This window comes from Danio aesculapii, chromosome 17, assembly GCF_903798145.1.
Source record: "Danio aesculapii chromosome 17, fDanAes4.1, whole genome shotgun sequence".
Taxonomy (NCBI): domain Eukaryota; kingdom Metazoa; phylum Chordata; class Actinopteri; order Cypriniformes; family Danionidae; genus Danio; species Danio aesculapii.
The window spans coordinates 34,866,263-34,879,665 of NC_079451.1; the positions used below are offsets into that span (position 1 = coordinate 34,866,263).

At 36.2% G+C, this 13,403-nt stretch overlaps 1 protein-coding gene and 1 non-coding gene across 2 annotated transcripts; both read left to right on the forward strand.

Annotated features, from left to right (window-relative positions):
- Positions 1-216: 216 nt before the first annotated feature.
- Positions 217-10,704, forward strand: hhipl1 (HHIP-like 1). Its single transcript, XM_056476799.1, has 9 exons — positions 217-772; positions 3,531-4,177; positions 5,143-5,286; positions 5,386-5,714; positions 5,889-6,015; positions 7,753-7,898; positions 8,038-8,119; positions 8,598-8,680; positions 9,871-10,704. The coding sequence occupies exons 1-9, from the start codon at positions 482-484 to the stop codon at positions 10,428-10,430; spliced, it is 2,409 nt and encodes an 802-aa protein (XP_056332774.1). The 5' UTR covers positions 217-481; the 3' UTR covers positions 10,431-10,704.
- A 2,028-nt stretch (positions 10,705-12,732) lies between these two features.
- Positions 12,733-12,805, forward strand: trnat-ugu (transfer RNA threonine (anticodon UGU)). The gene has a single exon. It is a non-coding gene; the product is annotated as a tRNA-Thr (tRNA).
- The last annotated feature ends 598 nt before the right edge of the window (positions 12,806-13,403 follow it).

The following is a 13,403-nucleotide window of genomic DNA, read 5'->3' on the forward strand; positions in this document are numbered from 1 at the left end:
ATTTACTTCTCTGAAGTCTTTTGAAATTCGTAAGTTCTCCTAAAATACGTAAAAGACACGTGTTAACAGTTTACTTGAATGTCAAGCATGTTTTGCGTCCATAAAAAGGGGGCTTAAAGGGTTACAAACCCTAAATCCGTGGAAAGCTTTTTTGTCGTTTCTAATGGTAACTGCCGCATAACACAGGCTTGCTAGACATGAATTACAGTCGGAGAATTGCGGTTTGGACCTGTATGTGTGTCTCACATCTGCTAACACATCACATCTCGAGAGTCAAACGTGAAGGAGATGGTTTAGTTTTATATTTGCAAGGTCGCGACACAGTAAATAGGACGTGATTTTGTTTGGAAATGGTTGATCATTAAAATCAGGGCAAAGTGCACGACTACATAAGTCAGTGAGGACACGCGTCGAGTAGACTATCCTCTTGCATAACTTTTACTTCCATGCATCTGAAGTTGGGAGCCGAGATTTGAGCGTTATGTGGTATTTTTGCGATGTTTTCGGCCGTATATGGCAACCGCCGTTTATTTTATTTTATTTGTCTGCGTTTTGGATCGCACCTGTGTTCCTGCATCCGCAATGTTTGGATTTTAAACCCCCATTTCAGCCTCAACAGGAGCTTCAGTTTTGTCAAATGTATAAAAACTTTGGATGTTGTGACTATGCAAGAGACCAAGAGCTGATGAAAAAATACTATCGGGTAATGGATAACTTTGATTATTATGGATATTCGAACTGTGCCTCGTACGTGCAGGATCTGCTGTGTCAGGTAAGTTCGGTCGAAATCACAAAGTGTTCCGTTTCCTTGTAATGTACTCAAACTGTTGCATGTCTGCCTCTCAACACGTACCGCAGCCATAAATAGTCAACAATGATGTCCAACACTCCCTGTCAGCCTTTCCAATTGAAACACAGGCTTGGTGGTAGGGCAAATGACGTCATCAGGACACTATTTTGACACTATTTTTCAATTATAATAAAACAATAGAAAATTGCATCTTAATCTCCTTCCAGTCAAAAAAAGTGAAGCCAAATTTTAAAAGTAGTAGCTGCATATTGCGCTGATGACATCATTAGGAGCCAAAGTATTCATCATCACCACCACCACACTCCCACAGAAGATTACTTGAATGTACCTCAGCATGATGAGAACTACATACGTAGAATGATAGGAGAGCAGGGATGAAAGTAACATTTTTCATAAAAACCTAATTTTAACAGATAATGTTTTTAGCAGAAATATATTTTTGCTGTGGTTACTAACTCTATCAAAATCAAGTGTTATTTTGTATCAGTGTAAAAAAAAAAAAACTCCAATATAACTTCTCTTTAAACAAAAGTTGCACATTGTTACTTTTGACTCCATAGGCAGGGACAAAAGTAACACACAGGTGGGTCAAAGTAACACAACATTATTTGCTTTACTGGCTTAATCTTGTTTATTTTAAATATATCTGACTATGACCTTGTTAATGTTAACTACAAACATATTTTGTCCTTTTACTTTTGCAAAAAATAAAAAATAATAAATAAACAGTATTTTAATTTTACTTCCATCAAATGTTTCAAAAACAATCAACAATGCATTTTCTATATATATATAAAAAAATGTTATTGGCAATATGCATTAATCTTATTAAAACATATGAGTCACAACACTGGAAACTAATGTGGAAGTGAAAATAAGGCATGGCTATTAGCAATGGGACATAAATAACTGTACTTTTGTCCCCACAGGAACTCTTGCCATTTAAACCTGATTTACTTTTAAACTCAAAAGCTCAAACATTGCAAACTTAAGCATGTGTTATTGCACTAAAGAACCTATAGATTAATCATTAGTGTGACACATAAAAAGAGAAACACAACTTGTACACTGTAAAAAACGTTGGATTTTACACAACTGATTTGTGTTGGGACAACATGAAGAAATTACGTTAACTTGATAATTTTTACAAACTTAAGTTGATTAAACATAAAACAAATAAGTTGTCACTTATAAGCCCTTGAGAATTGTGTTGTTTTAGCTCATTTTAAATAAGTAGTTTGAACAAACAGCAAACAATTTCTTGAGTGTAATACAGAAAAAAAAACACTACAATAATTTACTTTTTTCACTTAAAAACTAAAATTTGGAGCTAACTGCAGGGCACGGTCCCAAAATCACATGATATTTGGCAGCTCCATCAAAGGTTGCATGCTGAATGTGCTGTTATAGCCCTGAAATCAAATGTTGTCAGGGCTTCGAGAAAATCGCTTTGTTACCTTCGTCCCATGTTACTTTCGTCCCTTCTCTCCCCTACATCTTTGGGAACATTTGGTATGTAATTTGAGTTTAAAATTTTGCCAGTGTGGTGCAAAAAACACCCCTACCAGATTATGCCCGCCCTCATTTGCCAGTATAGGATAAGGTTGGGATTAGGTGTGGGGCTATGGCTAGGATTAAGAGGTGTGGTCAGGCAATCAGGTAGCAAATTCAGCATAATTTGGCAGGGGTGCATTTCTTGACACAACACCGGTGGCTTCCCTGTCTTGAGAATGTAGGATATATGACATACTGCAGCCCACCACCCAGGGTGATCAAAATTTTTATAGCTTCACTTTTCAGATTGTGTAGTTGATTAAGATTAAATATAAGTAGGCCCACACAGAACCTGCGTGCGCAGAATTCCACAGATTTTTAGCCCATCATTGATTCTGTTTATTTACTTGTGTAAATGTGTTTAAATTTATATTTATTCAGTTTTTAAATTAATTTCAGTAATATTATTGACTAATATGAAAATATTCATATGATTTATTTACAATACAGTTTGTAAAGTAATATTTTCTGTCTTTTAGTAGATATATTATATGAGAGACTTGCTTTGTTTACCAAATAAAGTGGATATTATTGTATTTGCATTGTAAACATTAAACAAAAGTTTAAAAGGTATTACTTTTTATATCATATATTAAGGTTTTAGTTATGATACTCCCAAAATAATTCTGCATAAATCCTCAGATTTTTAACACAATTCTGCGCAGAAATAGCAAACAATGTGCGCAGATTCCATCTGGCCCTAAATATAAGTGATAATTTTCTATTATATATATTGTCAGAACACACAAGTAATCACTAGTTAAAAATAAAGCAATGCTTAGCAACCAGAAGAACCCACTAGCAACCATTTAAAACCATACTGTTTTAAATTTGACATTACAAGGCTAACGTTAGCTTTTAAGGTAGGGTAGATTGTTTATTCTAATGTCTTGAATTCATTACTTGAGTCTTTTGTCAAAAGACAGTCTTAACATAGAGTCTATGCTTTTGCAACTGGCAGCTTACGTAATTAAGCTATAGGGGTCAAATAGGGACTTCTGGGGTTGCTTCTCTCCCAATGCAGAGTGGCTTGCTATAAACACTACCTTGAGGTTTAAGCGGTTGTGGTCTTTCAAAGTGTTGCATGAAAGGCAGATATGACTAGTCAAGTACATTGTTTAAGAATGGCACAATTCAGTTCCATCCCCCCACTGTTTGTCCTCAGGAATGTTCTCCATATGCTGCTCATTTGTTTGATGCCGAAGACCCCAGTACGCCTTTACGGACAATACCTGGACTCTGCCCAGACTACTGCACTCAATTCCATTCCAAGTGCAGGTCTTTTCTTACCTTATTGTCTGATGATCCACGTCTTGCAGAACTTGAGCATGATCAACGCAAGCTTTGTCAGTATTTAGAACTGGACGACCCAGATTACTGCTATCCTCGTTTGCTGAGTAATGAACATTTGAATAAAAATCTGGGCCGCACTGCAGCAGACTCTGAAGGCTGCTTACAGTTATGTTTGGAAGAGGTGGCCAATGGACTCCGAAATCCTCTTGCCATGGTTCATGCCAATGATGGCACACACAGGTTTTTTGTTGCTGAACAAGTTGGCCTGGTCTGGGTGTACCTTCCAGATCGATCAAAGCTTGAAAAGCCCTTTCTAAACATCACAAAAGCCGTGTTGACATCTCCATGGGAAGGTGATGAACGAGGGTTTTTGGGGCTCACCTTTCACCCCCGCTTTAAATACAATGGGAAGGTGTACGTCTACTACTCTGTCGAAGTGGGCTTTGATGAGAGAATACGTATCAGTGAGTTCCGCATCTCTTCTACAGATATGAATGTGGTTGATCACACTTCTGAGAGGTGAGCAGCTGTTTTTTTTCTAACACACTCTTATGAAATAAAGGTTCCAAAATATGGCTTAGTTTTCAGTGCAGTAGAACAATTCTGGGTTGCTCAAAGAAGAATTCTTAAAGGTTTTATTTCTTAATGTGAGAAATATTTTAAATGGGTAACATTATGTTTTTCTACACTTGACAAAGCACAAATTCCATTTCAAATTGAGTAATCTAAATCAGATTCAGGGAGCACTGTTTATGAGCTCCCACAAACGCCTTAATGTTAGTCCTCTATTTTCATTCATTCATTCATTCATTAATACATTAATTTTCCTTCGGTTTAGTCTCTTATTTATCAGGGGTCGCTACAGCAGAATGAAGCACCAACTATGCATATGTTTTATGCAGCGGATGCCATTCCAGCCGCAGCCCAATAGTGGGAAACACCCATACACTCTCACATTCACGCATGCACTCATACACTACGGCCAATTTAGCTCATCCGATTCAACTTTACCGCATGTCTTTGGACTGTGGGGGATACCGGAACACCCGGAGGAAACCCACGCCAACAAACGAGACCATGCAAACTTCACACAGAAATGCCAACTGGCCCAGCCGGGACTCAAACCAGCGACCTACTTGCTGTGAGGCGAAAGTGTTAACCATTGAGTCTCCTAAATAAGGAGTTCATACTCACAGTATTTAAGCGCATACGCATATAAAAAGAGGCATAGTATAATACATGATCTGTGAAGTATTTTGAGATGAAAACTACGTCAAAGTACATTTTGCGGACACATGGGACATTGCATATTGTAGAAAAAGCATAATATTACTTATTATATATTTACTACAGTGTAATAATTTTTTCTTTTAAGTACTGTTGTGTGCAAAAGAACACCACCATGACTGATAAAGTTTCTTCATAAAACCATTAATGTCAGTATAGTGTCCATTATTACTCAAGTTGTCCTTACGCCTCATCAGAATCATTTTAGAGATCGACGAACCTGCTTCTAATCACAATGGTGGGCAGCTTCTCTTCGCCGATGATGGATACTTATACATCTTCACTGGGGATGGTGGAATGGCAGGAGATCCATTTGGGAAATTTGGAAATGCACAGAACAAGTATGTTAAAATTATTAGCTGACATTCCTTGAATATTCAGTTATGGCACAAAAACTACAGAGTGGTTATCATCTTCCATTTCTGGATGTTTTCTGCTAGATCTGCACTTTTGGGAAAGGTTCTTCGCATTGATGTAGATGACAATGAACGAGGGCCACTGTACAGGATCCCAGCAGACAATCCGTTTGTGCATGAACCCAAAGCTCGGCCGGAGGTGTATGCCTATGGTGTGAGGAACATGTGGAGATGTTCGGTGGACAGAGGAGATCCGATAACCAAGGAGGGACGAGGACGAATATTTTGTGGGGATGTGGGCCAGAATAAGTATGAGGAAGTGGACATTGTGGAAAAGGGCCGGAATTATGGTTGGAGAGCAAAAGAAGGCTTCTCTTGTTATGACAAAAAACTTTGCGCCAACAGTTCCTTAGGTAGGAATACTGTTACTGTACTACCAAAGACTGTCCTTTAAATTCTTAATGTATAGTAGAAAAATATTGATATGTTTGTTTGTTTGTTTGTTTGTTTGTTTGTTTGTTTGTTTGTTTGTTTGTTTGGATGAGTGTCTTTTACAACCCAGTAAGTCTGTAATCTTTTACTTCTAGATGATGTTCTTCCAATTTACGCATATCCACACAAAATGGGTAAATCTGTCACAGGTGGATATGTGTACAGAGGCTGTGAAAATCCTAATTTAAATGGCTTGTACATATTTGGGGATTTCATGAGTGGGTGAGTTATGATACATACTCTACCGATCAAAGGTTTTGGAACAGTACGATTTTTTATGTTTTTTAAAGACATCTTTCCTGCTGAAGTACAGAAAATACAGAACTGAGAGGCAATCACCATCTTAAAGGATTTCTAAACAATCATGTGATAATAAAAGTGCAGCCTTGAAATCACATTTACATTTGAAAATCTTATTTACATTTTGAAATCAATTTAAACAAAATATTCATCTTAAATAGTAAATATATTTTGTTACTGTTTTTGCTGTTCTCAGTGGTAGTAAGAGTACTGAAAAATACACACACACAAGTAAAAGTACCATTACTTGCCTAAAAATGTAGGGCAAGTAAAGTAAAAGTATCTGTTGTAACTATTACTCAAAGTATAATTAAAAGTAGCCCTTTTTAAAAAGTACTCAAAATTAGGGACTAGTGAGTATTACACTGTGAAAGGATGATGCATTTACATATAATTTGTCGATGTGTGAAAACGTAACATTCTGTAGTGGACTTTACGTTATTGCCCAGCAGGCACATAATGTCATAAGATGTCAATATTAGGTTTGACTTAGGTCGTGACTTCAGGTGAATAAAATTCAATGTCTAGCCAGTGTCTAAGGACAATGTTATTTTGATCACCAATAACAACGTCAAATGATGTTGATATTTGGTTGATTTTAGGTTGTTAAAAAGTGACCAAAATCCAACGTTGAACAAACATCTTAAATCATATTCACGTAATAAACTGACATTTATTCGTCAGTTATGGCAACCAAACACCAACGTCTGATAAATGTCATAGTGGTAACATCAACACGTCAAACTATAACATCATTAGACGTTGATATTTGGTTGATTTAGGTTGGATGTTGGACAGTGACGTTGACCTGACGTTGAGTATTGACGTCAAAACGATTTTCTTTTCCAAACAAAATGCATTGTCAATCTAACGTCATGTTGACATCTTGTGCCTGCTCTGTGTTTAAGGCCATTTTGGTCATCATACAGTAAACATCTGTCATCTTCTCATCAGTGACATGCATCTAAACAAATCTCTGGGTCCAAGTCTCTAGGTCAATGTGTGTAAAGATTTTGGACATCTTATTAGACACTTCTAATGCTTCCAAACAGTTTGCTTTAATTATAAATCGCTCATGTCTTGAGGTAGTTCATTATGAGGCGATTTACCTTCTATGTGTGATTTGGTTGGACAGGAATCACAGAACTGATTTTTTTAATCCCCATAGACAAGAAAAAATAGTCACTGCAGGTTGAAGGAAAGAAGTGGAGTAAAAGTACCAACATTGCACTAAAAATGTACTCAAGGGAAAGTAAAAGTACACATTTTAAAAGTACTCAGTAAATTATAATTTCTGTGAAAGACTACTCAATTACAGTAGTTTGAGTATTTGTAATTTGTTACTTTACACCCTCAGCTGTACTTTGGGTCAAATAAATGCGGAGGAGACTTCTTAAAAAACATAAAAAATCTTACTGTTTTGACTGATTCTGTTTAGACATAGAACATATTACAACCATTTAAATCTTTGGAGTAATTGGAATTTTAGTAAAAAAAAAAAAAAAAGAAAATTAAAATGTTTCTTAAACATCAGATCAACAAATATTAATAATCCCTGACATAAAAAGCTTACTTTTAATAATATTTCAATAATAATATTACTGATTTTTCCTGTACCAAAAATTACAAACAAAATGTGAACTATTTGAATTCCCACAGACGTCTGATGAGTTTAAAGGAGAACAGACAAACTGGCAACTGGGAATACAATGAGATTTGCATGGGTATAGGTCTGACTTGTTCATTTCCAGGACTCATCAACAATTACTATCCATATATTATATCCTTTGCCGAGGATGAGGCAGGTATGTATCCAGATTATCTATACATTTGCGCTTTTTAAATGCTGCTTGAATAACCTGCTAGTGGACAAAAACTATTCATCAATTTAAAATGAATTTGATCACTATTTAATGTGACTTATCCTGTGTTCTGTGTGACCAGGTGAACTCTATTTCATGTCCACTGAAATACCAAGTGCAACATCTCCGACAGGTGTTGTGTATAAGATTGTTGACCCCTCAAGGTATATCTATATATATTTTTATCACTCATAATAACTTGTCTTATGGTGTGCAAAGATCAGCTTGTGTTGCCTCCTAACAGACTTTAATCTCAAAAGACAAAAAAGGGCTGTGTTAGCAGCAATATGAGTTGCTGTAATCTATCTGTCATACTCTGAATTAAGACTTCACTAAGTACTAGGTTACAGGGAGACACAATGGATGTGAGTTGGGCCAATCCATAAAGTTAAACTGTTTCAAACGTATACCCACAAGATATAAACAATGTGTATGGCAACATGATTTTAGTATGAAAATTCCCCTTTGAATCACTGTGTAAAATTATACTCACATTTAGAATTTGGTCATTATAATCTGATGCCTAAATCATTCAAATTAAGGTAAAAATGAGAACATCATAGATTGTTTTGGGCTTAACTGGTATTGAATCTAAAATGTTCTAATCCTAATACTTAAGATGCTGTCCCTGCTTTATTACAGACGTGCACCTCCAGGAAAATGTCATTATGAACCACATTCAGTTCGGGTTAAGAGCAACATTATACCATTCGAGCCAAAAGAAAGTAAGTAATTTTTTTAGGAATCTAGGAGTCCTGTTCAACTAAAAGTGTGTTTTTCTAATCAAGTAATGTAGCTACTAAATTAAGCATTTTCATTACATTTGCCAAAGTGTTCTACAGGGATGGTATTTTTTGTAGGCCTAGCCAGAAGCCTATTAAAGGAAAAAGAAAAAAAGAAAAGTTTATGATTCTTAAACATGTTGTTTCTCATGATAATCTTCACAAAAAAGTCATCAATAGAATTAAACATTAAAATTATGCTGTAAATGAATGACATGGCTATCGGACCACGTCAACATCACCACAATTATGCTTTATATAATATTTTCATTAGAAATCATTTTAAAAAATATGCTTAAAATTCTGAATCCTGTATGTGTATCTTGATACATGTGTAGCATAATAGATAATGCACATTGGCCATACTACTGAATGGTATATTTTATGTTACAGAGAAAAACTATAATTGAGTTTTGTCATAAACCTAATTTATTTAAGTTTAAAGGTGCAGTATGTAAGTTTGACACCCAGTGGTTGAACTAGGTATTGCATACCTGGAGCAAAACAACGCACGATAGAGGGATTATTTTTCATATTAAAAGGAGTTTTTGTTATAACCAACACCTCAAATTGATATATTAGAAACAGTTTCCATTTCTCACAGCTGAACAACAGAAAACTGACAATGATCGCCTCAGGTACACCTCATGTGCTTTGTTCAGTGTCAAATGTTAACAATGTGAGTTTAAATGAAGTTTATTTATAAAAAAATTTGGAGAGAATCACGTGCTTATGATTGTTCACAGCTGTTCCACAATTAGCTCATGACTAATTATCCTATCAGACTATTCTTAACTCACTGTAAATAACCAGACTTTTCTCGTCTCAATATCTACGTCTTGAAGAAACAAAACCAAAACAAAGACAGCGTTCCAGCACGGAAAGCACATTTTCAAAGCAGAATAACTGACTTCAGCATTGTTTTTCAGATAAGCAAGACTGTTCACTTAGCATGTTATACCTGCAAACATATTGTGGTATTTTTTGCCTTAGAAAAATCAAAAACTTACATACAGCACCTTTAACTGACTTTGGAACATTAAAAAATGCTATCTTTTTAAGACTCAATGCTTTGGAACTCTATACTATCATAACTGAGTAATCGATTTCTCTATAAATCCTCCTGTTAACAGCACTGATAGGAGTCCATATTCCAACAAAGCAACCAGAACTATCAAACACAGAGGAACCCCCTCTTGTTACCACAAAAGACTGGCTTCAAGAGCTGCTAGACATCTTTAGGGAGGAAGATGGGCCGATCACCACAACACCATTCACCCCAACTACACCCAAACCCGTCAGGACATCAAGACAGCGGAAGGGCAGACGCAGGAAGGGCAAGCACAAGAATGGAGCAGTGAGGCTGGCTGGGGATGATGAGGGACGGAGGGATCGGGGAAGGGTGGAGGTTTACGCTAATGGAGAATGGGGGACCGTTTGTGACGACCTCTGGAACACCAAGAATGCTGTGGTTGTTTGCCGGCAGCTCGGGTTCCTCCATGCACTTAAGGCTGCCAAGCATGCTGAATTTGGGGAGGGAACGGGGCTGAAGATTATTCTGGATGATGTGCAATGCGAAGGGACTGAGGAAAATCTTTTGGACTGTCAGCATGCTGGGATTGGCACTCACAACTGTGCACACTATGAAGACGCAGGGGTAATATGTGGGAATTCAGTTTCCGGCCTGCAATGATCTTAACAGATTCTGAAAAGAACCATTTGTAGCACATAGGTCTACCTCATCCTTCCCAACTGCAATACAGACTAATAAAACATAATATTTCAATTTGGTTATAATTATAACAAAATATTCATAGTTTGATGCTTAAATTCATAGACCTATGTTTATGCTTTTGTCTGAATCAATAAATTAAATTGTATTCTCTTACAATTGTGATCACTGCATAACTTCTGTAACAGTTAATGGCATCATTCATTCACCAATAAATCTGAAATTATAAACCGTCTATGGTTATTTATTATTCACATACAAAACAACAGTTTTTCGCACTCACGATACAACTTACAACTTAAAAGCATTTCCTTCTCACCTTCATGCATGAGGTGTCTTTTTCTGGTAAACACAAATGATATTTAAAAGATTGTTGAAACTAATTGGAAACTAGACATAGGCCTAAATAGCTTATAAACAGGTTTTGGAACAAGTGTAGACTGAGTAATTGACTGAGTAATTTTTGGGTGAACTGAAGCAGTGGTTCCCAACCTTTTTTTGGAAAATATTGTAAGACCTTTGTAAGGTAAAATTTAATGATATTATCACTCATAAAAGTTTGCATTAAGGATGAAAAAAATTTGGTTTTCAAACAAACGGTATGTTTATTACTATATCTAGATATCTTAATGCACAAATAGTAGTCTAATGTAAAATCTAAAAGCAAAACATCAGCAGGCCATTTGTAACTGAAAAACATAACCTTTGGCTTTTAAATTGGGCTTATATTAGTTGCAAAGTTTCTTGTCTGTAGCTGTTACATCCCTCATCTCATTTTGGGTGTATGTCAATTATTTTGCAAAAAATGCTCTGGGCTTGTCGTGGTATTGAGGATGAATCGTCTGCAAATGTCTTATTAATTTAGATGGCCTCATGCAATCGTTAGCAAGAACTTTGGCACAGATAATACACTGTGGTTGGTTCAGGGAGTGTTTGTTTTGAGAAAATGGAATAAAACCATAGTTCAGGTAACTATCTTGTTATTTCCTGCATTTCGTGTTTCCAGTATTGCTAGCGATGCGACCCAAAATGTTTGGAGCTTCCTCAACTGGGTCCAGTATGCTAGGGGTCATTGGTATCAGCTCCTAAAGGCGAATCAGAGAGATTCTGTCTTTTTTGTGGAGGACAGATTACAAATTTGTCCATTTTTTTGGGTCAGCCAGGGGATGAAATGAACTAAGTCTACATCGTTCTCCTAATTGCACACAGCTAAAAAAAATTGAAAATATGACGCGACCCTCCACAGAGCTTGCTGAGGCCCTCTTGTGGGCCAGGACCCCCTGTTGGGAACCACTGAACTAAAGGACCTAAGAATATGATCACAATTACCATGTAAGGCAGAGTTGTCCAAACTAGGGCCCGTGGGCCACAGTTGGCCCATAGTAACCTTAGATTTGGCCTGCCATTCCATCTAAGAGAGGGAGAATTTTGGGGAGGGTTGGGGTTAATGCTTTTAATACGTGTTGTCATTTTTATTTAACGTAAGTTTTCATTTGTAAGTTTTATTATTAAACTACAAAAAAGGTACTTTGATTAATGATAAATTTTGTAAATTAATCAAATTTTTTTACGGTTGCTCAGCGGCAATTCAGCACAATTCAGAAGTCCTCAGTGAGCAAATCAAGGTGCAGCTTGACTAGTGAATTCAGCATTAAACTCAATAGTGTTATAAATGGAATTCTTATGTTTTCATTATAATAGGTTCATTATAAAATGTAAAAAAATATATATATGTTATGGGTCAGTTAATATGATTAAAGTATTGTTTTCTATTTTTAAATAAGCGAGGAAGTTCATGGAAACCTTGTAATACAGCTTGATACTTTTATCTTCGGCGCACGGCCTTCAATCAAGCTTGGTTTTTTACTCTTCATAAGAAAACTTTTGGGCACCCTTGATTTAAAGTGACACAATCAGCAACAATAAATGGCGATCGTAGCTACTTATTTAAGAGAGTATTTAAGTATTTGTGTAACTAGTGTAGCAAACTTAATTTGATTTTAATATAGTATATGCTGGTAGGAAGTTAATTTAATGCTATTGTTACAGTAGCTTATGTCTGTCAGCAATAACATCCTTCGTTAGCAAGTGTTTGTTTTTGTAGAGGTAATATGTAACTTTATTACTAACAGTTGCTAGTTAAACGTCTGAAGCATACGAGTTTAACGTAAATACATAATATTGAAAACAATAACTATATTTTACTTTTTTACGATGTAATAGCGCCTTCATTAGCTATGAGTCTGACACAAAACAGTAGCACGGCTCCATAGCTCAGTGGTTAGAGCACTGGTCTTGTAAACCAGGGGTCGCGAGTTCGATCCTCGCTGGGGCCTCTCTTTTTTTGCTCTCAGAATGAAACCGCAATAACAAGAATACTTGGCTACGGATATAAGCTGGGATGAAAAAAGCCGTTTATCAAAACGAAACTTAAACAAAGGACGTGTTTTAAAGTTCGGAAGAGTGCAACATTATGCTATTTTGGATAATATTATTTAAAATAAACATAATAATGTAAAAATATTGATGTTAAGCATAATTCTCGACTTTCTTGAGCATTGTTTGGGTAGTCATGTAATACTTGTCTTTAAATAATTCACATCCTAACAGGAGTTAATAAATTGTTCAATCCAAATGTGGGTCGATGACATTGTTCTCATTGCAAAAAGGATGTCTTTGTGAGCTGAATTCCAGCTCTGCTTTGAGCAAGGTCATTGATATGCTGAGCATTGAATCACGTAGGTAGTGCCAGCCTATCACTGCCAGCTTCTCTTCCAAAATTGGCATCCCTCTGAAAAGTAATTTAGCTCTCTGCCTCCAGAAACACATCGTTTAGAAAGCAATGAATGTCTTCTCGTCAAACAGACCAACAATGGAGTGATGAACATCGTTTAATAGATTTCTCTAAACGTGTTCCCCTGTAGCTGTACAGCG